Source organism: Pseudophryne corroboree, chromosome 1, assembly GCF_028390025.1.
Source record: "Pseudophryne corroboree isolate aPseCor3 chromosome 1, aPseCor3.hap2, whole genome shotgun sequence".
Taxonomy (NCBI): Eukaryota; Metazoa; Chordata; class Amphibia; order Anura; family Myobatrachidae; genus Pseudophryne; species Pseudophryne corroboree.
Genome location: NC_086444.1, coordinates 740,809,033 through 740,835,531, shown reverse-complemented (window position 1 = coordinate 740,835,531; position 26,499 = coordinate 740,809,033). Strand labels below are relative to the sequence as shown.

General features: G+C 47.8%; 1 protein-coding gene across 1 annotated transcript in view; it reads left to right on the top strand.

Annotated features, from left to right (window-relative positions):
* The first annotated feature begins 6,527 nt into the window (after positions 1-6,527).
* ANKLE1 (ankyrin repeat and LEM domain containing 1) overlaps positions 6,528-26,499 on the top strand; it is a 172,345-nt gene continuing 152,373 nt past the window's right edge. The window contains exon 1 of the mRNA XM_063916311.1: positions 6,528-6,943. Within this exon, the coding sequence (XP_063772381.1) occupies positions 6,891-6,943 (53 nt within the window). The 5' untranslated portion in view covers positions 6,528-6,890. The remainder of the gene's footprint in view (positions 6,944-26,499) is intronic.

Below are 26,499 nucleotides of genomic sequence, written 5' to 3'. Positions count from 1 at the left end.
GAACAACGCATGTAAACTTTTTTTTTTTTATAACCGGGACAGGGGGTCAAGGCCCTGAACCTGACGCACCTCTGGTATGGCGTCGCGTACTACCTCCCCTTCCAGTGGGGAAACGGCAATATCCATTAGAAAATCAGTGCGGGGAAACTTCTGTAACTCCAAAATGTCCCCCTTTGGATTCTATAAGTAACTCCCCGGTCCTAGTCTATTCCCGGACAAACTGAAAGTAGTAACGGAGTCCTCACCGGAGTGGGGTCCAGCCATATAGACTCCGCGACATGTGGTGTATGTGGTAGAAACAGAAACGACATCCTCTTCTGCGAACCTAACAAGGCTGCAGAACTCTTACCTTTTCACCATCCACAGGCTACACAGAAAAGGAAAAAAGAACTGTATCTCACCGGTTAAAACGACTGCATCCCACAAAAGAATGCGTCACCAACCGTTGTGAGGGAATCTAACTCCCGAAGTTAGACTCACCAGCAGTATCCACCGAGATTGACTGAACTGAGGCATCCCCCTAAACAGCGGTACACCGTCCCAGGGAAAAACTCCAGTAACTCTCGGAGTCAGCCTCAGCATTCCCCCGGCCACACTTCCTGTATACGTATGGCAGCCTGCCGCAATGTTATAGAGAAGAACCAACATAAGGAACCTCCCCTCTCTCTTTAGGGTAAATCTATCCGGTGTCTTACCGAATACAAACACTCCCTCATGTGCATGTAATGCAAATAAGCCCACAGCATAGAAATATAATATCACTTAGCTTTCCTGTAAACGATCCTTTGAGACAGGGCCCTGTGTTGACCAGGAGTTGACTTTCACAGTATTCTATCCGTGGCGGGAAAAGAATAAACCTTCGGACACCTTGAGAGGGTGTGAGTCACGGCCGACCTAGAGCTTTATCAACAGAGCGACCAGCACATGAGAAGGAATACTATTACTTCAGTATACATTATAAATCATAATATGAATATACATATTGTAATACACATATACACACATATCCTAAATATATAAATATATATATATATATATATATATATATATATATATCATACATATAAGCGGATTGTACGGAGCCTTCGGGTCCCTAGTGACATTAATGTGTTCTGAACGTGTATGACCATGTACTGAAATGCCCCAGTTGTGGATCTACCAGGAAACATTATAGTCGACAGAAAACCCTAGTATTCGTCGACAGCAGGGATTAGTAACAAGGCTACCCCGAGGGGTCCGAGGGAAGCATACCTATACAAATCCAATATCACTCCCCAACAAAAACTACCATGTCTGTGCTCAAGCTATAGGCCCATGGAACCTTACCATACATATACCTATCAATGTATATATACAGGTATAAGTCAGTTACAACATGTACATATACACCCGGTGATAACAGTTGGTGCCGACAGGGTCACCCACATACTACTGTGCCTCCCATATAGTATTTACTTTTACAAGCATACCACTACTGACCTGTTGACTACTGTATCAAGTACCCACATGCGTCAGCGATGACGACAGTAAACCCCATAGGTGTTTATGACAGAACACTCACGCCTGTCGACACAAGTGAACTAAAGTGGGTATATCTGACAGGGAGCACACAGAAAATACACACAAGACTGATTACATGCTCATCTCTAAATCTACTAGTGTTATATATGTCCAACATAACACTAAAAGACTGTCCCCCCCCTGTTTGTGCTTTACACATTTTTTGGCGGGGACAGTGAGAAAATGGCGCTGACTCCTGTGTGTGAGGGCTAAGCCCCACCCCCATCGGCGCGCTTCAGCCCCGTTATAGTATATATGCAGGCCGGGGACCGTATATAGTGTATACACACTATATACCTCCTGAAACCCTATACATATTGCTGTTCAGGGCGTCCCCCCCCCCCTGCGCCCTGCACCCAAGTAAAACCGTTGGTGTGTGGGAGCACCGGCGCGCAGCGCGACCGCTGCTATGAACTGGCGGGGGTATCGTACGCGGTGCCCGGGGCCCGTAGTATGCTCTTTTGCCAGTTAAACCACACCTCAGTAACTGCTGCCCAGGGCGCTCCCCCCCAGCGCCCTGCACCCTGTGAGTGCCGTTGGTGTGTGGGAGCACGGAGCGCTGCGCTTACCTCCGTTACTGAAGTCTTCTGCCGTCTGACGTCTTCTGTACTTCTCATACTCACCCGGCTTCTTTCTTCTGGCTTCTGTGAGGGGGGTGACGGCGCGGCTCCGGGAACAAGCAGCTAGGCGCACCAAGTGATCGAACCCTCTGGAGATAATGGTGTCCAGTAGCCTAAGAAGCAGAGCCCTTGAACTAAGAAGAATTAGGTCTGACTTCTCTCCCCTTAGTCCCACGATGCAGGGAGCCTGTAGCCAGCAGGTCTCCCTGAAAATAAAAAACCTAACATAAAGTCTTTTCAGAGAAACTCAGTAGAGCTCCCCTAGTGTGTGTCCATTCACTCCTGGGCACAAAGTCTACCTGAGGTCTGGAGGAGGGGTATAGAGGGAGGAGCCAGTTCACACCCAGTTTAAGTCTTTATAGTGTGCCCAAGCTCCTGCGGATCCGTCTATACCCCATGGTCCTTTTGGAGTCCCCAGTATCCTCTATGACGTATGAGAAATACCAGTATTTTTAAAACAGCATTCATTTACAAGGCAAAAACAACCTGGTTTTGCCTTGTAAATGATTGGCGCTTTAAAAAAAGGGCATTCTCACAGAAACACCTGCACCTCCGTTTTTACGCACCCTATTACACTTACCCCACAGTCTTCTTTCCAACTATAAATTCAGTAAGGATAAATCTGAAATATCAGATCTTATTATCCCCCCATACCCACTTCCTTAAAAGCTTATCGGGGGGGGGGCGTACTAAGGGAAAAATGCGGTAAAACCCCCGTTTTCAGGAGTTTTACCACATATTCAATTGTACCAAGACCCGGACGCCGAGTTTTCGCCGCCCAGGGTTGTGATACCCTATAGAAACCTATGGGCTTCTTATCGCCAGCTGCAGCAACCCGCCGCAGAACCCCCCCCGGCATAACTTCCTCCAGGAAGCCTGGACCCGGAAGGTAAACTCCTCCTCCCCCTAGCAACGCAGACGGAGGTCCTTCCTGCTGCAGTGGGAAAGGGAGGGAGGAGGCGCCAGGGACAGCCTGCTGCCTGATTCCCGGACAGGGAGGAGAGGGAAAGCCCAGGGAGGTGACGGAGACCCCCCGCACACCACCTCACAGGTATTGCGGGTGGCCTCCGTCACCGTATTGCGATGTTGATTGCATATGTTAGTACATATGCGATCAACATCGCTGTGATGGGCGGCGATGTATGTTAATATATCCCACCCATTATGAGTTTCATTGGCAGCTTCACAAACTTAAGTACCTTGGGGAATACCTACAGTAGCTAGCTAAACATTACTCACAGCTATAAGATGCCAATTTCCCAAGTCTCCTCGCATCCATCCTCTCAGATCTCTCAACCCTGCACAAACTTTTAATTTCCTTGTTTGGTCGCAGTGCTGCAGCTAAAATTATTGTCTTTACTCTACTGTAATACATCTGGCAGACGCTCCCGATTCATGTTCTTGTGAGGGGACATCAGGCTGGGGGAATGAGGGAGGTCTCTCACCTCCGTCTTCCCCGGACAGGCAGCGGCGGTACGCGACGGGAAATGGCGTCGCGGCGAGCTTCCGGCACGGAGGGGCTTGCATCCGCTGGGACTTGCATTGCCGGTTGCGAGACCCCGCTAGGCCTAGCGGGCTCGCTTTCACCTAGGTGCGCAAGTGCCGAGTAGGTGACATTTTGGGTGGCTGAGGCCCGCGGGCCAATGATGACATTCACCTAACCGGTGAACGTCGCAGCCACCGCGGTGTGCCACTCTTTCCCCGTCGTGGAAGGGGTGGGCACATGGTGACAGTGTTTCTTTTTCCTCTAGTCGTCGGTCCTCCAGGTCGAGTCCCCGTGTAGAGGTCCCGAGGAAGAATTTCGCCCGGACAAACAGAAATTGAGCGGTCTGGAAACGAGGAAAACATCTTGAGGTAAGGAGCGGTACACCTGCACGGCCGCAGGCATTACACTGTATCGGCACCCTTACATTATTACTAAAATTCTTTAACACTAGCAAAAAGCTATCAGAATTTATATGGGGTGGTAGGAAACCCTGGGTCCAGATGCAGATTCTACAAAGCTGTTATTCTCATGGTGGAATAGGTATTCTCAACCTAGTGAAGTACTACCATGCAATATACCTGTCAATGTTTCCTGTGGCATGCACCCCCTATTTATTGTTGTTGGGCCACTATAGAAGTAGAGGCGCTTTCATTCTAATCCTCCTATTGTTTACTATGGATCTCCTCTAAAGGCCAGTACTCACTGGCCGATGCGGGAGAGATGTGTGCTGAGCGTACCACTCAGCACACATCTCTCCCGCCGCTCAGCATGCTCAGCAGATGTGTGCTGAGCATGCAGGGGGCGCTCATTTCACCCAGCGGGTGAAATGAGCGACCCGCTACATTGGCCTGCACGGCAGGCCAATCTAGCACCAGCGATAGCGATGCGCGGGGCTGCGCATCGCTATAGGGGGTACACACGGAGCGATCATGCTTAAAATCTAAGCTATCTAGTCAGATTGCTTAGATTTTTAGCAGCGATCGCTCCGTGAGTACCCCCCTTATGGTTTGCCCTGATATAGTCAAAGCCTTTCCTACAAGCCATTTCTCACCTTCTATCTGGGACCATTACACCTGGTTTTACACTTTACTTTCGTCCCCTCTAGATCCCTGTTGAATAGTCCACCTTTTCCCATGGGTATTGACCAGATATAGAGGTCTATTTACTAAGCCTTGGATGGAGATAAAGTGGACGGAGATAAAGTACCAGCCAATCAGCTCCTAACTGTCATTTTTCAAACACAGCCTGTAACATGGCAGTTAGAAGCTGGTTGGCTGCTACTTTATCTCCATCCACTTTATCTCAATCCAAGGCTTAGTAAATAGACCCCTAATACTATGTACACATTATGCAATCCCATACGATACGATATCGTATAAGAGATCATATCGGATTGGATTGTATGTACACACTACAAATGATGTCAAAGTCATCACTGGAGTTAAAAACCACACAATATCACCTCAAGACTGCATGCAGTCCGACGTTGTATGCGACCCACGGAAGGGCGCATCGTACGTCGGTTTGGGCATACACATGGGTGGTCATTCCGAGTTGTTCGCTCATTGCCGATTTTCGCTATGCTGCGATTTGCTGCTAAATGCGCATGGTACGCTGCGCGCATGCGCTTAGTTATTTAACTAAGAACTTAGCAGTTTTGCTGTTGTTCGTGCGGCGCTTTTCAGACGCACTGCTGATCGGTGAGTGATTGACAGGAAAGGAGCGTTGCTGGGTGGTAATGAGCGTTTTCCGGGAGTGTGCTAAAAAACGCAGGCGTGCCAGGTAAAAACGCAGGAGTGGCTGGAGAAACGGGGGAGTGGCCGGTCGAAAGCAGGGTGTGTTTGTGACGTCAAAACAGGAACTAAACAGACTGAGGTGATCGCAATCTAGGAGTAGGTCTGGAGCTACTCAGAAACTGCAAGGAACTATTTAGCAGCAATTCTGCTAACCTTTCGTTCGCTATTCTGCTAAGCTAAGATACACTCCCAGAGGGCGGCGGCCTAGCGTTTGCAATGCTGCTAAAAGCAGCTAGCGAGCGAACAACTCGGAATGATCACCATTATGCAATATGGTTCAGGACCGAACAATGGCCCTCATTCTGAGTTGATCGCAGCAGCAAGAAAGTTAGCAATTGGGCAAATCCATGTGCACTGCAGGGGAAGCAGATATATTATGTGCAGAGAGAGTTAGATTTGGGTGGGTTATTTTGTTTCTGTGCAGGGTAAATACTGGCTGCTTTATTTTTACACTGCAAATTAGATTGCAGATTGAACACACCACACCCAAATCTAACTCCCTCTGCACATGTTATATCTACCCCTCCTGCAGTGCACATGGTTTTGCCCAATTGCTAACTTTCTTGCTGCTGCGATCAACTCAGAATGAGGGCCAATATAGTTCAGCTTGCGAACGATATTGCATAGTGTGTACGCACCATAAATCATTTTATGCTTAGTCTCATCATAACATTCTTTTTCCTCTAGATTTAGGCTTTGTAGGGCTCGCTTCTATACTTTTCCTTCCCCGAACGAATATAAGTATCTTTCAACATTTGCAAGTTCGTAAACTGTATAACTCCCTACACGCTACTCATTCCTTCCCGCACTGCTCCTCACTGGAGACCTGCATGACCCCCACCATTTCCAAAGTCTTTTGTACACAACAATCCCCTTCGTGCAATGTTTGCAGTTAGAAAGCAGTGTTATGTGAAATACTATTTTTCCATCTGATATTATAATGCATAAAGTCCAGAGAAATAGAAGATATGTGGACTCATGTAGAGTTGGACAGAAATCTTTAACTTCTGCTTTTTTGCCTGCAAATTGTGTTTTCGCAACTGTGGATGCGGCGACACAGCTTCGAGCGATCGGGCGGCGTGTCCGTACAGGCAAATCTGAGGGCTCAGTTCCGGCCTGCCGGAGCACGGAGGATGCAGTGGGGGTGTGCCGGGGGCAGGACTGGGCGGGACCAGCAGCAGTGGCAGGGATGGAGGAGGGACGCTATTGATTTGTCACCAAGGAGGGAAGTTTGAATCGCCAGCCGTGTTCTTCCGCTGTTAGGACACGATGAGCCGCTGGCTTAACCTCCTTAGCACGAGTAACCTAGGTCTGGTGTACACATGAACTCCCCTGCACCATGCCACCACGAGTGTGCCCTCACTTGGCATCATTCTAGCTGCCCCTGTCCTGCGCCCACCGTGCAGCGCCCCTCTGTCCGGCCCGGGGATGGCGGCCCTGGCACACAAGCTGTGTGAGGCGGTGGAGAATGATGATGCACGGTGAGTGAAACAATGCCGGGCTATTCTACAGTACATTAGCAGCTGTGCTGCCTGCGTGCATTAGTGCTTCATTGGCTTATGGGACGTCATTAACATTGTGTAGTAATGCATTCCCTCATTACTACAACGCCGGCACAGTACACAGCACTGCACCGCACCTTCTCACACAAATACACTACAATGACATGCAGCAGGAGATAACGTTGGATTGTCTGTTGTTAATTGTGTGCAATACACACACACACACACACACACACACACACACACACATATATATATATATATATATATATATATATATATATATATATATACTAGCTGGAGTACCCGGCGTTGCCCAGGAGTTTAAGAATGTTTGTTTACAAAAATGAATTTAAATATTAAACACACAGTATACATAACATAGGGGTCGATTCTATTCGGCAACTAATGAATAGCGCCGGGAATTAGCTCCCGACGCTATTCAATTCAGCAACTAGTTACCTGCAATTGTCGGGAATTCTTCTCTCATCCCCGGGGGATGAGAAGAGAAACCCGACAAAAGTGCTGCCTCGCGGCCGGCGCGAGGCTGATTCTGTCGGGAATCAGCCTCTCGCCGGGGAGTTAAGTCGGAGAATGCCCGTTCTCCCGACAAAACTACCTGTTTTGTCGGCGAGAACGGGCCATCGCCGACGTAACTAGTTGCTGAATTGAATAGCGTCGGGAGCTAATTCCCGGCGCTATTCATTAGTTGCCGAATAGAATCGACCCCATAGTGTAAAAAACATGTAAAATGTTATACACATCAATAAAAATGAAAACCCAATGTGCTGCTGGGGGACCATGCTACTTCCACTATATAACTCTCAGTGTGTGGGTTCGTGCTGCCTTCATTCCCCTCCTCACATCATGTCACTGCCCCTGTCCCATGCAGCCCTGTCATCACTTACATATCATGCATGTCCTGATATACTCTGTGCTGCTGGGCCACCCCTAGGGGTGCTAGTGGTGTGTTACCCCCACAGTGTTTGTTCCCAGAGTGTAAGTAATGTGTAGCAAGTTTGGGGTAAATTGCTCCAGGCATTCCAGAGTTATGCTGTCTGCTAAAAAAAACTCTATGCTGCTGCCTCAACCCTAGGGGTGTCTTACCCCCACAGTGTTTGTTCCCAGAGAGTAAGTAATATGTGTAGCAAGTTTGGTGTAAATTGCTCCACGCATTCCAGAGTTATGCTGTCTGCTGAAAAACTCTGTGCTGCTGCCTCAACCCTAGGGGTTGTCTTATCCCCACAGTGTTTGTTCCCAGCTTGTAAGTCATATGTGTAGCAAGTTTGTTATAAATTGGTCTAGGCATTCTGGAGTTATGCTGTCTCCTGAAATTCTCTGTGCTGCTGTCCCACCCCTAGGGGTGGTAGGGGTGTATAACCCCCATGGAGTTTCTTCCCAGATTGTAAGTCAGATGTGTACCAAGTTTGGTGTAAATTGCTCCAGGCCTTCTACGTTAATGCTATCTGCTGACGTACTCTGTGCTGCTGTCCGACCCCTAGGGGTGTCTGACCCCCACATTGTTTGTTTCCCAAGTGTAAGTAATATGTGTACCCAGTTTGTTGTAAATTGTTTTAGTCGCGTCCGGCATGTTTTAATACGCTTCCTCAAACTTAGAAAGCGCTATGCTCTTGTGTGTGTCAGCTGTGCAGCTCCTAATGCTGGCCATACATCAGGAAGATATCGTTCCAACCAGCCAACTAGTTGGCTGGTTGGAACGATAATCTGGCAGTGTGTGGTAGCAAACGATTATCAGCCGTTTGCTCCCACACGCTGAAAAACGGCCAGAAACGGTCTGTCCAACTAGTTGTGAAAATCAAACCTGTTTGATGTTCCCAACTAATCGTTCAGGTGTAGGGGAAACTTTCCCCCCAACTGAACGATAAGCAGGCGGACACTGACCAGCAGTGTCCGCCTACTTCTTCCCGATCACTGCCTACTGGGCAGCACGAGCCGGGAGGTTCAGGGGCAGCTGCGGCAGGTCATCACTGCTGCCGGGCTGCCCCTGTTACAGCGGACCCCATGGAGCGGCGGCGGCGGCGTTGAGGAGGACCAGGGGCAGCTGCGGCAGTTCATCACTGCTGCCGGGCTGCCCCTGTCACAGCGGACCCCGTGGAGCGGCGACGGCGGCGGGGCGGGAGGAGGTGCAGGGGCAGCTACGGTAGCACATCACTGCTGCCGGGCTGCCGCTGTCACAGGACACCCAGCAGTGGCACCCCTCCCGCAATACCCCATGATCGCGGCACCCCCCGCACCCCACCCATGATTGCTGCACCCCCGCACGCCACCCCCGATCACTGGCACCCCACCTGCGGTTGCGGCACCCCCGCACCCCACCCGCGATTGCGGCACGCCCCGCACACCCCCCCCCCCGCAGCTTACCCGCAATCGCGGCACCCCCCGCAACTTACCCGCAATCACGGCACCCCCCCAGTTTACCCACAATCGCGGCACCCCTCCGCAGCTTACCCGCAATCGCGGCACCCCCCGCAACTTACCCACGTTCGCGGCACCCCCGCACCCCACCCGCGATCATGGCACCCCCCGCAGCATACCCGCGATCGCGGCACCCCCCGCAGCATACCCGCGATCGCGGCACCCCCCGCAGCTTACCCGCAATTGCGGCACCCCCCGCAACTTATCTGCAATCACGGCACCCCCCGCAGTTTACCCACAATCGCGGCACCCCCCGCACCCCACCCACGTTCGTGGCACCCCCGCACCCCACCCGCGATCGCGGCACCCCCCGCTGCATACCCGCGATCGCGGCACCCCCCACAGCTTGCCCGCAATCGCGGCACCCCCCGCACCCCACCCGCAATCGCGGCACCCCCCGCACCCCACCCGCAATCGCGGCACCCCCCGCACCCCACCCGCAATCGCGGCACCCCCCGCACCCCACCCGCAATCGCGGCACCCCCCGCATATCACCCACGATCGCGGCACCCCCTGCAGCTTACCCGCAATCGCGGCACCCCCCGCAGCTTACCCGCAATCGCGGCACCCCCCGCACCCCACCCGCGATCGCGGCACCCCCCGCACCCCACCCGCGATCGCGGCACCCCCCGCATATCACCCACGATCGCGGCACCCCCGCATATCACCCACGATCGCGGCACCCCCGCATATCACCCGCGATCGCGGCACCCCCCGCATATCACCCGCAAACGCGGGACCTCTGCTCCCCTCCTGCAGTCACTGCCCCCCAAGATCGCGGCACCCCTTCCCCCTCACCCCCCCCCCCCTCCCCCCGCCAGCCTTCTGTCACTTCAGACGCGCACAGAGCCAATCAGGTGAGTGCCATGGAGTGGCGCTTCCTGATTGGCTGAAGAGACACTTCTGTGACAGCTGTCACCGGGGTGTCTCTGCATTCGTGGAAAGGGTTCCCATGTGTAAACATGGGACCCCTTTCAGTCCGGGTGTTCGGTTTGTTGTTTTGCCAAGTACGTGGATTATAATCTTGACCCTGGATCAGGTGAGTATAATTATCTTTTATTTTCAGGTACCCGTGGATTCTACTTGGAGAAGAGGACCAACTGCTTCGTGTCAACATAGGTAAGTATGTGTGTGTCGACATGTGTGAAATAAAGTTTTACTGTCACGGTGTGTGTTTCCTGTTTTTATTTGGGTATTTTTTTTCCATTAGAACTACAGGTACCAGCGGGCCCGTTTTTCTCCCGCATGCTGGTACTTGTGGTTCTCCAAGTACCAGCTTGCGGGGGAGGCTTGCTGGGACTTGTAGTACTACTGGAAAAAACAATATTCTTTTAATTTTCTCAAGGCTATCAGCCCCCCATCCGCAGCCTTTGGATGGGGGGGACAGCCTCAGGCTTCACCCCTGGCCCTTGGGTGGCTGGGGACGGGGACCCCTTGATTGAAGGGGTCCCCACTCCCCCAGGGTACCCCGGCCAGGGGTGACTAGTTGGACATTTAATGCCACGGCCGCAGGGCACTGTATAAAAGTGACCCCCGGCTGTGGCATTATCTGTCCAGCTAGTGGAGCCCGATGCTGGTGTAAAAAATACGGGGGACCCCTACTCTTTTTGTCCCCCGTATTTTTTGCACCAGCACCAGGCGCAGAGCCCGGTGCTGGTTTTAAAAATACGGGGGATCCCCTGTCCGTTTTTCCCCCGGATTTTTAGAACCAGGACAGGCTCGAAGAGCCCGAGGCTGGTTATGCTTTTGAGGGGGGACCCCACGCAATTTTTTTTCGGGTTTTTCCCATTCCATTTAAAAAAAAAAAAAAAAAATATTAATAATAATAATAATAATAATAATCTTTTTAAAAATATATAAATAATACTTGTGCCTCCAAAAAAGACAAACCAAGTACCTAATCCCCTCTAATATAAATAGATATGCTATTACCCCCCCCAAAAAAAACACAAAAAAAACATGTTTTTAAATTTTTTTATTAGATTCCGCCAGCAAAGTGTGGCGGATTGAAAATGACCGAAACGTTAAGCTGTCAGAACAGGGTCACGTATGTTCTTGATTTTTGAAAAGTCCTAGAGTGCCGCCTATCGTTTGTGATATGTTTGCTTTTTGAAGCTCAGGAGGGCGGGATCCGGTCTGAAGATCGACAGTGCCTAGGTCGACAATGTTTAGGTCGACAGTCACTAGGTCGACATGGATGGAAGGTCGACAGGGTTTCTAGGTCGACATGTGCTAGGTCGACAGGTCTAAAGGTCGACATGAGTTTTTTTATTTTTTTTATTTTTTTATTTTTTCATACTTAACGATCCATGTGGACTACGATTGGAACGGTAAAGTGTGCCGAGCGAAGCGGTAGCGGAGCGAAGGCACCATGCCCGAAGCATGGCGAGCGAAGTTGTGCGCTAATTTGGGATCCCGGTCACTTTACGAAGAAAACGACACCAAAAAAAATAAAAAAATCATGTCGACCTTTAGACCTGTCGACCTAGAAACCCTGTCGACCTTCCATCCATGTCGACCTAGTGACTGTCGACCTATAGTGGTCGACCTAAACATTGTCGACCTAGGCACTGTCGATAAAACAAACCACACCCCAGGAGGGCACCAGGCAAGCTGTACATTTTACTACATTGGGAGTGCCGAATATCTACATCTCGTATGTATGTATATATTTATATATATATATATATATATATAATTTGCCTTGGCAGCCCAACCATGCTGGTATCCATAGTTCAGTATAAAAATAAGTAAATCTAATAAATGTATGGTGGTGAAAGAAAAGCCCAGTTTCACTGAGTAAAAGACACTTCTGCATGTTTTGAAATGAAAAAACAAAACTGAAGAACTATAGGCAGGCACTGTCCGCCTACTTCGGTGACATCACAAGTTGGACAGAAGTTGGAAGGTTGGGTGGTCTGATGAAAAGTTGGTTAGATGTGTGGAGCACTGGCAAAATGTTGGTGAGATGTGTGGGGCACTGTTTTAGTTGAACAGACAAGTTGGATGGTTGGAAGTTTGGAGTGTTGGAGAAAAGTTGGTCTGATGTACGGCTAGCATTAGTATTAAAATACACCTCCTCCCAATTGTGCACTGCTGCTTTCAATAATGGGTAGTTGAATCCCAATAGTTATTATATAAATCAAAGGACAAAAGGTTGAAAGCGCTGTCCACAATAAGAGTTTTTTATTTGGTTAAAAAATTATAAAATCACTAGTTCACATATAATCACTAATTAATACTGATCTAAAAGTTAGACATCAAAGCATATTGCGGACCATAACTATTTTTCAGTGCTACCTAATAGTGAAACAGTTTAAACACAGTGGATACACTTGTATTAAATTGACACACTCTATTCCAAGTGAAACAATTGTATCAGATGTTATATATTACTCCACTCAGTGTTTTTTCCCCTTGGTAATTATCTCCTTTGAACAGCCTCCTAAAAAATAGAAGTAATTGGAAGGATTTAAATGTTCACAGTCCCAGACATATCTGGAGAGATATGATCACCTTAAATCTGAATTAATTTCACAGAATATTTATATATATCTCCTCCCGCTGGGACAATAATCCATCCAAAAGCACAGATTTGAAGCACGCAATATCTGAATTATAAGAGATACAGTTGCCACTTTTCGTAATAGTCTCTTAATTTGAGGCTACTGATACTGAATTAATAGACAGTTCTGACGGGCGTCCCCGTCTGGTGATGAAAATTAAATAAATACAGTAGAGCTCCTGTTAGATGATAAGCATGCTCCACAGTTCATTCATAAATTCTTATTCAGTAAATGGAGGCCGCATACACGGCTAGTCTCACCCCTGTTAGGCTCGGCTACTGCTCCCGCCGGGCGTCCGTCGGTATCATAGGCAGCACACAGCTGCTTCACTTGCACCAAAGATCTCGCGGCCCGCCTCTCCTATGACAGTGCCACAGAATGCTTGTGATGATGCAGCCTGTCGGACTAGTTAGCTCCGGCGGTATCCGTCAGCGACTGCGCGCTGTTTTCACAGTTCCCGGGACTTTACCAGGTGCCTTGCCGACAAGGGGGAACTCATGAGCTGTTTTCACGATTAGGTCCACACACGCAAGGAGCACTCTTGACGCGTTTCTCAGCCGTATGTCTATGGCTGTTTCCTCAGAAGAATGCACTCCCCTTCCTATTCACTGCTTTTATCCTCAGTGGGGTATCAATCAACATCTTAATAGGGTCCTTATGTTCATTAACCCTTTCACTTTCAGATTCCATTCTTAAACCTATAGTTGTTAATAGCAACCTTAAAGTATTGATCCTAAAAACCTACACAGTAATTAAACATCTCTAATAACAAACTATATAGGAACTGTTTTATCACACAGCTGACACACACTATAAGACATCCTCTACATCACAAAAAAATATAAAATAAATTAAATTAAATGAAAAACCAACTCAATTAAAATAGATGTTTTCCACTTGGATTGACCATCCAGTATTTTATATCTATTCATAACCCATATTATCATGAGCAGGCTATATGAAATTAGACATCAAGGTTATACAATATAGAGAATACCGACAGGTACACCATTAACTAAACATTATTCAATTCAATTGTGTCATTAAGACCACACGGTACCAACGTCCCTAACTCTATATATCCACATATATCACACTATGTGTATATATACTATTTAACCTATGATACTGAGTTGCCTACCCTGTTTGGGTCGGTACCGAGGTGGTGAGCCACTAGGGCCCCATTTCCCATATAAGGGAGGTGGTACATATGGGTAATTGCTGAGGGCCACCCTATGGAATCCTGTCTCTTTTTAATTATTAATACTATAAGTAATAATAATATTATTATGCTGTTTTTTGTTTTTGGGTTATTAGTAATTGGTTAACTATCAACGTCAAATATGGGTGTACTGTGAATTTGGGTCTGATTCATAGTCTGACTGTATTTTATAACTTTGATATATTGTATAACCTTGATGTCTAATTTCATATAGCCTGCTCATGATAATATGGGTTATGAATAGATATAAAATACTGGATGGTCGATCCAAGTGGAAAACATCTATTTTAATTGAGTTGGTTTTTCATTTAATTTAATTTATTTTATATTTTTTTGTGATGTAGAGGATGTCTTATAGTGTGTGTCAGCTGTGTGATAAAACAGTTCCTATATAGTTTGATATTAGAGATGTTTAATTACTGTGTAGGTTTTTAGGATCAATACTTTAAGGTTGCTATTAACAACTATAGGTTTAAGAATGGAATCTGAAAGTGAAAGGGTTAATGAACATAAGGACCCTATTAAGATGTTGATTGATACCCCACTGAGGATAAAAGCAGTGAATAGGAAGGGGAGTGCATTCTTCTGAGGAAACAGCCATAGACATACGGCTGAGAAACGCGTCAAGAGTGCTCCTTGCGTGTGTGGACCTAATCGTGAAAACAGCTCATGAGTTCCCCCTTGTCGGCAAGGCACCTGGTAAAGTCTCGGGAACTGTGAAAACAGCGCGCAGTCGCTGACGGATACCGCCGGAGCTAACTAGTCCGACAGGCTGCATCATCACAAGCATTCTGTGGCACTGTCATAGGAGAGGCGGGCCGCGAGATCTTTGGTGCAAGTGAAGCAGCTGTGTGCTGCCTATGATACCGACGGACGCCCGGCGGGAGCAGTAGCCGAGCCTAACAGGGGTGAGACTAGCCGTGTATGCGGCCTCCATTTACTGAATAAGAATTTATGAATGAACTGTGGAGCATGCTTATCATCTAACAGGAGCTCTACTGTATTTATTTAATTCTCATCACCAGACGGGGACGCCCGTCAGAACGGTCTATTAATTCAGTTTCAGTAGCCTCCAATTAAGAGACTGTATTACGAAAAGTGGCAACTGTATCTCTTATAATTCAGATATTGCGTGCTTCAAATCTGTGCTTTTGGATGGATTATTTTCCCAGCGTGAGGAGATATATATAAATATTCTGTGAAATTAATTCAGATTTAAGGTGATTATATCTCTCCAGATATGTCTGGGACTGTGAACATTTAAATCCTTCCAATTACTTCTATTTTTTAGGAGGCTGTTCAAAGGAGATAATTACCAAGGGGAAAAAACACTGAGTGGAGTAATATATAACATCTGATACAATTGTTTCACTTGGAATAGAGTGTGTCAATTTAATGCAAGTGTATCCACTGTGTTTAAACTGTTTCACTATTAGGTACCACTGAAAAATAGTTATGGTCCGCAATATGCTTTGATGTCTAACTTTTTTAGATCAGTATTGATTAGTGATTATATGTGAACTAGTGATTTTATAATTTTTTAACCAAATAAAAAACTCTTTTATTGTGGACAGCGCTTTCAACCTTTTAATACGCTTGTATGTGAAATTTCACAATCTTCGCTTGTAAACTGTGGATTTGGATAGAAAGACAGAAGGACAGAATGACAGATTTTCATTTTTATACAGAAGATATATAAAAAAGAGAAAAAAAGACCTTTCTCACGCGCTTTAGAAGTAGCACCTCACAGTAGAACCTCTGTTAGCAGGAACAATAAATCTGTAGAAGAAAGATGGACCCGGAGGGCGCTAATTCATGAAATTGTCCAAATAAAGTCCATACACAATACGATGAGTGTCCCAACGATGTTTTCTTTTCCGGACTTTCATTCAAAATTCTACTTAGGGTAGGGAAACAATTCGGATTCGGATTCAGCCAAAAGGTAATCCTCCTGTAATGATACCCTCTCACCAAAAATATAGACACCCAGAACAGTTGGCCAAAGGCCTTAGATTAATCAAAATTGATTGCTATTGGAACATCCAAATAAAATATGGTACAATGCCAGATCGATTCGCATTAACATACAGGTGTTTCCAGGAACCCAATCAACATTAGGATAGATGTAATTGGTGCCACCAACCACCCTAAGATGTGAATTCAGTGGTAGGGGCTCCCTAATGTAATTATGTATCCTAGTCACCTTTAAACCCTAGGCGTTTCGTCCATTAGCCGGACTTCCTCAGGGGTAAAAACACCTAATGACTGTTATGGTGGATGTATGTATTTCTCCAATGGAGATTTCAAACAACAAATCTATAAAAATAAATCTAATCCCAGGGTTTGGACACTTTCAATGATCTGGAGAATTTCATAGTGGTCCCATGACCCTAATGTTGTAATTTTTTCAATTAAAAAAATATTTTTTGGGCCTCTGATCAATACACTTCGCTAAAAATTCAGAAGCACACAAAATCTGCAGTGTTCCTATCTCTCCAGTGCCAAACAATGAGAATGGTTCTCATTGTTTGGCACTGGAGAGTGTAAACGCTGGTTTACTTACAGGACTAAAAAGCATATACCTTAAACACACTTGATACACTTTAATATTGAGCCGCTGCGGCTGCAGTAATTAACCTTTCACCTTTATATTATTTACAAACCTTACGTACACAAGGTCGCACAGTGTACGTATCACTGACCTGGTTTGGGAGTGTTGTGGACTCGGGGTTTCTTCCGGTGACCGGGAAGAGGAACCGCAACTGGACCGCAGCAGAGATGGCCGAATGTAAGTTTTCCTCATGCAGGATTAGGTCGGCAGACAGGAGGCACGCGTGGACGCTGAAGGTCTCCTGAAAGACAGAAATTGAAAGGCGCTGATGAATCAGTGAAGAATACCAGGTGCTGGATGCACAAACTGCGCTAAAGTGCACTGGGTGCTTGGAGACACTGAGGTGCTTATAGGCGCTGAAGTGCTTGGAGGCACCGAGGTGCGGGGAGGCGCTGAGGTGCTTGGAGACACTGAGGTGCTTGGAGACACCGAGGTGCTTGGAGGCACCGAGGTGCTTGGAGGCGCTTAGAGGCAGTGAGGTGCTTGGAGGCAGTGAGGTGCTTGGATGCGCTTTGAGGCACCAAGGTGCTTTGAGGCGCTGAGGTGCTTGGAGGCGCTGAGGTGCTTGGAGGCGCGGAGGCACCGAGGTGCTTGGAGGCGCTGAAGTGCTTGGAGGCACCGAGGTGCTTGAAGACACTGAGGCGCTTGGAGTCCGTCTGGGAGGGCGGGAAACCACAGGAATGCGGGAGCACTGGAGATCACAACTTCTGTAGGCAGAATAGATGATACTCAGGCGCCGGAGCTCTGCCCGGCGTCTGAATTTGAACTTCCCGCCAGCGTCTGATTGGGGAGCGCTTCATGACGTCACCCGCACCCGCGACGTCCACACTATGAGCGCTGGACGGAGCGCCGGGAGCCGGAGCCCGCCAGCGAAGACAGCCTCCCGGAGATCCAGCACCCCCGGAGAGGCAAGTACGGGGGCCGCGGCGGCTGTATGACAGTACCCCCTCCTCTAGGAGTGGCCTCTGGACACTTTCCTGGTCTCGTAGGATGTTTAGAATGGAAAATCCGGATTAGTCGAGGAGCTGAGACCTCAGAAGCTTTTATCCAACTTCTCTCCTCGGGACCATAACCTTTCCATTCCACCAGATATTACAGATTCTTGTGATGGTAACGAGAGTCCAGAATAGTTTTGATCTCGAAGTCTGTTCCCGTTTCAGTTTCTACTGAGGTGGGGCTAGAAGACTTTGAATGAAAACGATTAAGGACGAGAGGACGAAGAAGAGAAACATGGAAGGCATTTGGTATACGTAGGTGAGAAGGTAAACCCAACTTGCAGACCACAGGATTCAGGAATTGTAGCACAGGATAAGACCGATGAATCTTGGAGCAAACTTCATAGTGGGCACCTTTAACCGGAGATTGCGTGTGGAAAGCCATACCCTATCACCAACCTTGTATTGAGGAGCGGCTCGCCGTTTCTTATCCGCGAAGAACTTGTATCGGACAGAAACCTTTTAAAGACTAGCATGAATCTTACTCCAAATTTGTCTGAAGTGTAGTAGAGTGGAAGTCACAGCTGGTACCTCTTCTGTTGGAAAAATTGGTAAGTCCGGAACTCGTGGGTGGAACCCATAGTTTATGAAGAATGGAGACTCGCCAGTGGAAGAATGAAATGAATGGTTATGGGCAAACTCCGCCCAAGGTAACAACTCCACCCAGTTGTCCTGTGAAGGGGAGAGATAAAGGCGGAGGAAAGTCTCTAGATCTTGGTTGACTCGTTCCGTTTGTCCATTCGTTTGGGGATGATAGGCAGACGAAAATTTAAGTGTAATTTGTAAGGCTGAGCAGAGGGCTCTCCAAAACCTTGCGGTGAACTGTACCCCTCGATCAGAGACTATTTCTTGAGGTAAACCATGCAACCGAAAGTGTTCCCGGATGAACAATAAAGCCAACTTGGGAGCTGTCGGCAGACCTGTCAATGGAACGAAGTGCGCCATCTTTGAAAAGCGGTCAACAATCACCCAGATGGTATTGTAACCCTTGGAACAGGGCAATTCGGTAATGAAGTCCATGGAAATATGAGTCCAGGGTTTCATAGGAATGGACAGAGGGCGAAGCAACCCGGCAGGAGGTAGACAAGGAGATTTATGCTCGGTACACTGTTGACAAGAATTAACGTAATCCTGTACATCCTTCCTCATGGTGTCCCACCCAGTAAGATCTTTGTAGAAACTTGAGCATCTTCTGGACGCCGGGATGACCAGAGAACTTGGAGATGTGAGCCCACTGCAGTATTTTCGGTCGGAATTTAGTTGGTACAGACATTCTCCCAGGGGGAGGGCCCGGAGTAGTGGAACCAGCGGAAACAGAAATTGGATTCAGAATTAAATTCCGTTCAGAAGAATCCTCTTCATCTGGGGGAGTTTGTGAACGCTTTAGTATTGAAAGTTCCGGCCCGGTACTTGATAACAAAAGAAAATCGAGTGAAGAAAAGCGCCCATCTAGCTTGACGAGGATTCAAACACTGTGCGGTTTCAATGTACAACAAATTTTTGTGATCGGTGTAAATAGTAATCACATGTTTGGCCCCTTCTAAAAGATACTTCCACTCCTCCAAAGCGGATTTTATGGCTAAGAGCTCTTGATCACCAATAGTATAATTCCGTTCGGCCAGGGAGAACTTTCGAGAGTGGAAGCCACACGGATGCAATTTCTTATCCGAGGAGTACCAGGAGAGAACGGCTCCGACTCCGACCGAGGATGCATCAACTTCCAGGAAAAAAGGTTCTTCGAAATTTGGTTGTTGAAGTACCGGGGCTGACATAAAAGCTGATTTCAAGTAGGTGAAAGCTTCCATGGCTTCGGGAGACCACAAACCCGGGTTGGAGCCCTTTCTGGTCAAGGCGGTAATGGGTGCAACTATAGTAGAGAAACCCCTAATGAATTTCCTGTAATAATTTGCAAAGCCCAGGAATCTTTGTATTGCTTTCAAAGAGAGAGGCTGATTCCAGTCACGAATGGCAGAAAGTTGCTCCGGGTCCATGCGAAGTTCCGTCCCCGAGATGATATAACCGAGGAACGGAATTGATGTTACTTCGAAGGTACATTTGGAGATGTTAGCATAGAGATGATTCTTTCGTAAACGGTGGAGCACCTCTTTGACCTGTGTCCTGTGTTCAGCAAGATCTTTGGAAAAAATCAGTATGTCGTCTAAATATACCACAACACTTCGATATAACATGTCTCGGAAGATTTCGTTGACGAATCCCTGGAAGACGGCAGGGGCATTACTAAGGCCAAACGGCATCACCAGATATTCATAATGCCCATCCCCGGTATTGAAGGCGGTCTTCCATTCATCCCCTTCTCGGATGTGTATAAGATTATAGGCCCCCCTCAAATCGAGCTTGGAGAAAACGCGAGCGCCACGAACCCTATCAAATAACTCTGTGATTAGTGGCAAGGGGTATTTATTCTTGATGGTGATATCGTTTAAGCCGCGGTAGTCGATACATGGTCTCAACCCCCCGTCCTCCTTCTTCACGAAAAAGAAGCCCGCTCCAGCCGGGAGATAGAGAGGCGAATGAATCCTTTGAGCAGATTGGACTTAATATAGTCCGACATAGCTTGGGTCTCAGGAAGTGACAGAGGATATGTGCGGCCACGGGGCGGCATCTTCCCTGGGATAAGGTCAATGGGGCAGTCCCAAGGCCTATGGGGTGGTAACTGGTCAGCCGCCTGTTCCGAAAACACATCCTTGAACTCTTGATACGCCTCCGGAATATGCTCTTCATCCGACTTAGAAGAGACACGGAGCGGACAGACGGGAGTGAGACAGTTAGCGTGACAAAAAGAACTCCAAGACAGAATTTGAGAAGACTTCCAATCAATGTGGGGATTATGAACTTTGAGCCAAGGCATTCCGAGGACCAGATCATGATGCATTTCCGGAATTGCCAAGAATTCCAGACATTCTTGATGTAGAGCTCCGACTTGCAGCTTAACTGGCTCCGTGCGCCACGTTATGAGACCCTTGGATATACTAGTACCATTGATAGCCGTCAACGAAATAGGCCGCTCGATAGGCCGTACCTTTTAAATACATGCTTTGGACACAGGATGAAGAAACTAAGTTCCCCGCAGCTCCAGAATCCAACAGGGCCTCACAAGACTTGGAGACTGACTTGGTGATTAAGGACACAGGAAGCAAACAATCCAAAGTCGGAGAAGATTTAGTCGTGACCCCCAACTTGACTCCTCCGGAACAAGCTAGGCCTGCCCGTTTCCCGGACGGGACCTGCAGGATTTGATAAAGTGATCTGCGGCCCCGCAGTACAGACAGAGCTTGCCCTCACGACGACGCTGTCGTTCTTCCGGAGACAATCGGGACCGGTTAATCTGCATGGGTTCGTCCGGACTTGGTACCACTGCTTGCCTAGAAGAAGGAAGCCGGAACCTGGAACGCTCCGATCGACTACGTTCACCTCCACGTTCCTGCATCCGGAGATCCACCTTGACGCAGAGAGAAGTCAGTTCCTCTAACGAATCCGGGAGTTCCCTAGTGACCAACTCGTCCTTCAGGCGATCAGAGAGACCGTTCCAGAAAGCTGCTCTCAGGGCGTCATTATTCCAGTGAAGTTCAGAAGCAATGGTCTGAAAATGAACCACGTACTGGCCCACGGATCGGGAGCCCTGACGGATGCGTAGCAAGTCGGAAGAGGCCGTGGTCATCCTGCCGGGCTCGTCGAAATTTCTTTGGAAAGACGTAATGAATTCAGTGTAATTGGAAACCAATGAATCAGATCGTTCCCGTAGTGGAGACACCTAATCCAATGCAGATCCCTCAAGCAAAGAAATAATATATGCCACCTTGGACCGGTCTGTGGGAAAATTATGTGCGAGTAGCTCAAAATGAGCTTCGCATTGGTTTAAGAAACCTCGACAATTTTTTGGATTCCCATTATAACGGGAAGGAGTAGGGAGTTGAAGACGCGGACTGATACCAGCCGATGGTTGAACATTGCTGGGAGCGGCAACTGGTGCGGCTACGGGAGCTGGGGCCGGAATTACAGAAGCTAAGGATGCTTGAATCTGATCCAAACGACCGGACAACTCCTGGAGATACTGCATCACTTGGCCATGTGCTGCTTCCTGACTTTGCATGCGGGAAGCCAAATTCTGGATGGCACTTGAGTCCGTGATCCGATCCCCCGGGTCCATGTGGCCTGAGTATACTATCACTGACCTGGTTTGGGAGTGTTGTGGACTCGGGGTTTCTTCCGGTGACCGGGAAGAGGAATCGCAACTGGACCGCAGCAGAGATGGCCGAATGTAAGTTTTCCTCATGCAGGATTAGGTCGGCAGACAGGAGGCACGCGTGGACGCTGAAGGTCTCCTGAAAGACAGAACTTGAAAGGCGCTGATGAATCAGTGAAGAATACCAGGTGCTGGAGGCACAAACTGCGCTAAAGTGCACTGGGTGCTTGGAGACACTGAGGTGCTTGGAGGCACCGAGGTGCGGGGAGGCGCTGAAGTACTTGGAGGCGCTTGGAGGCACTGAGGTGCTTGGAGACAATGAGGCGCGGAGGCGCTTGGAGGCACTGAGGTGCTTGGAGGCGCTTGGAGACACAGGTGCTTGGAGGTGCTAAGGCGCTTGGAGGCGCTGAGGCGCTTGGAGACACTGAGGTGCTTGGAGGCACCAAGGTGCTTGGAGGCGCTGAAGTGCTTGGAGGCGCTGAGGCACTGAGGTGCTTGGAGTCCGTCTGGGAGGGCTGGAAACCACAGGAATGCGGGAGCACTGGAGATCCCAACTTCTGTAGGCAGAATAGATGATACTCAGGCGCCGGAGCTCTGCCCGGCGTCTGATTTGAACTTCCCGCCAGCGTTTGATTGGGGAGCGCTTGATGACGTCACCCGCACCCGCGACGTCCACACTATGAGCGCTGGACGGAGCGCAGAGAGCCGGAGACCGCCAGCGAAGACAGCCGCCCGGAGATCCAGCACCCCCGGAGAGGCAAGTACGGGAGCCGCGGCGGCTGTATGACAGTACGCACTCTGCGTATGTACGCCGAAAGGGTGTAGGGACTACACAGTTTGCGTACACAGGCCTATACGCTGTTAGCACAATGCAGCAGCCCGAGTGGCTGTAAATACACTTTAAACCTTAGCAGGAAATGGAAACACGACACCAGATTGTATTTAAAATGCCGGGTTCCGACACACCAACATATAATTACTGAAAGGGGGTTACAATAACAAAACCATACAATACAATAGAATAATGGCTACAGTCAATGGTACATACATGTTTAGTTTCGCCTGCGCTTCCCAGTCTGGTCCTCAGTCATCAGGGTAGATGAAAGAGTCTGTGTGTGACCAGGCATGCAGCTGGCTCTTTTATACAATCTTCCAAAACCTAACACAATGGATACTGTAATCTCTTTGTCCATTGGACACAGGGATGGTCATTTAAAGTACAGGAGAGGTCATAGGTTGGTTTGAATAGGTAGGCGATGTCTGTTCCAGGTGCACTTGTAGGTGGTCTCCTCCTGGGTTCCCTCCGCATACCAAATGTACAATAAATACAGTTTATATTTATATTCTGCTCCTGCGCATAACTATGCGCAGGAGCGTGCGATCTTCTGCAAACCAACACGGAATATTTCCCTTCATATACCCTACAGCTGGATACCAAACACCACCTTATAACCTTGTTCTGTCCCCTCCTATCCTGTAAAGGTGAATCCCTTTGTTCTGATACCATTTAAACTGTTGTAACTTGCTGGTGTGATGCAGGGAGACTATGTGTACATTGTGCACTATTTGGATTAAATATGTAATGTGTTTTTATGGCTTTTCCATGCGACTACAAACACTACCGTAAATACTCATACCACGCGGTAATGCGCAGGACTGCGGGAGCGACCAAACGCAAATTGCGAATATGCGCACGCACGGCAGAACAAGTACGCGCACGGAGGCCATCTGTGTGTAGTTTGTACGTGATGTGTGTACTGCAATATTTTTCGACTTCGACAGTCCACCCTTTGGCAGTCACCAATAATTGCCACTACCTAATCAATAAACAGAAAAATATCTATACGATATATACAGAAGCTTGGATGATCGGGGGAGAGTTGTAGGTGGTAAATGTATGACCTAGTGGGATAGTAAAAAGCATGTATGTGTATATGTTCTAAATAAGCTTCGAGGTATTGCGAAGTATACATTAAATCCTTCTCATCCTGTACTAAGGGTCTGTAAATGGGCCAACAAACACTACCGAGCTCTTTTCGGCTTCTTGTTCCAACAAATGGGGTGCACATTTAGTTGATGATACATGGAGGGGGAACATATGTGAGTGCTAGTATATGTGGATATCACCAGTCGACTATGTGTGCCATTAACTGGAGGTTGAAGAAATGAAGATAAGACACATATATAAAAATACATTCACATAAACATTTTGGGTAGGGCTGACGTCTTTTCCAGTTGGATGTATCTGGGCAGAGGGGAAGACAAAGAAAACCGGGTGAAAGAAACAGGCCATGAAATTCATTTGCAATCCTTATCATAACGCTGTCTCTATGGATGGATCATAAATTAAATCTGCTGCTGTAACAGCGCCCTCGCTCCTTAGACTCATCAAATTTGTGCCGTGCTTGCACCGCGTTAGAATTTGAACACACCTAAATATCAAACCAATAATTATGATGACTCCCAGGATACAAAGGAGAAACTTCCCCACACTCATAATGACATTTTGGGCCCACTCTCCTAAACCTGAGAACCATTTGCGTGGGGTCAACCATGAGACCCAGTCGGTCAGTTCATTACTCACAGTCGCTAAGGTAATGTTGTGCTTCCTCCTGAACTCCCACTTCAACTGCAAGATCTCGTCCATCTTCTGATCGATGATCTCCGTTGGGTCGTCAGTGCTGTTCGTAATATATGTACAGCACTTCACACCATATTAAGTTGCCAGAGTAACACAGTACCCACCTGTCACGGCTGTGACATAATTAAGGACCATCCTGTGCTGGATCAGTTCCTTCTTGTAGGCTTGTAACTCCCTTTCCGTATACCTGAAGGTGTCATCATACATCTCAGTGATATTATCTATCAAGTTCGCTTGCGCATGGATATACTTATAATTTATAGTTCCTCTGGCAGTACGGGTAATGTCTAATGCGAGAAGGAACTGAATCCCGGTGGATTCGTGGATCAAATCAGAGGCTGCACGCTCTGCCCTATCTATGAGGTGTATCTTGATGATGTGTTCATAGTGAGTATGAGTATAAGGAGCCTGAGCACTGCGGTGGACGTCTTTCATTTTATCATGGGTTATGGTCATGACCTCTGGTAGTACTCTCCCGATATAACACAATCCCTCTGAGCTCGGGGCAAGCCACTTGTACACTTTCCTCCCACATATGAAATAGGCATCATCTGGGAGAACATAGGGGACAAAATGTAACCTCACCATACTCCAAACTTTCCAAGTAAAGAAACCAATCCCTAGTTCTCCCATCTGCTCACTACAAGTATCGGGCTGGATGATATGAGCACAATACCCTGACGATACTTTTCCAACCCACATGGTCTTGCTTCCACGGGTATACCGAAAATACCTCCCACCGTTGGCTATTTGGCGTACAAGTTCAGAGTCTATGGGTATCCTATCAGCTCTGTGTGAAAAGTTCATTGTCTGGTTATTCCACGTCACTTCCCAATTTCCTGGTTTTCGGTAATTGGAAATATTAAAACACAATAAGGACCTGTCTACATGATACTGGTGGAGCTTCAAGCTAGGGGGCCTAGAGATATTGAATTTCTTGTCCACCGGTCTCCCACCCCGTAATTCGAGTACCTCATCTATTGCTAAAGGGTATGGTACTATTCCTGACTTACTCTGACCTTGAGGTACCTGTGAGCACACCCAGCATTCTGTCTGGTTGAAGACCTTACCCACTAGTGAGTGGTAATCGCTCAACGGATGGCGGTCCATGACGATATTAAGGTTGGACTGACATCTCTGGATACACCTATCCTCGACTATATTCTCACAATTCCTACAAATACAATATTCATCAGACAATAACCCTTCACAGTGCCTCCGAGCTCCATGACTACCAGCGCGCTTACTGGTACCAGCCTTTACTCGAGTGATGTGCTGCTCCTGAGATTCTACAAATTCGTACTCGCCATCAGAACCCATTCCAGATCCCTGCTCGACCTCTCTGGGACCCTCACCAAAACAAATTGTCCTGATCAAAAACAGAATTACTAGTAGAACCCGAAACGCAGTTTCTTGTGATAGATCCATTTCGTTAAGGGAAAGAAGGAAAATAAGAAGGAGAAAAGAAAGGAAAATGCAGGGGGGAGGGGGTGAAAAAAGAAAATGGTGCGACAACCGTTCTAGATCTTGTTGCTCTACGTGCTCAGGTGCCTTTCAACAGTCCTGCCTCTCAACTTTCCCGGAACAAACACTCCAGTGATACAAGGTTCTCTACACTCTGCTCTTTGTCACGAGTTCTTTCCGGGTCAGCAACCTTCTTGCAGCGGGACGAGTGGACCCAAGTCTCTCTTTTGGCGACCTTCAATGCTGTCGTGCTGGTTAACAAGACTTGATATGGTCCTTCCCACCTGTCTATGAGGCAACCTGAGCGTAAGAAATTTCGAATCATCACATAATCCCCAGGCTCAATGTCATGACAATTACTGTTCGGTAGGTCAGGAATCAGCAGCTTTAGATTTC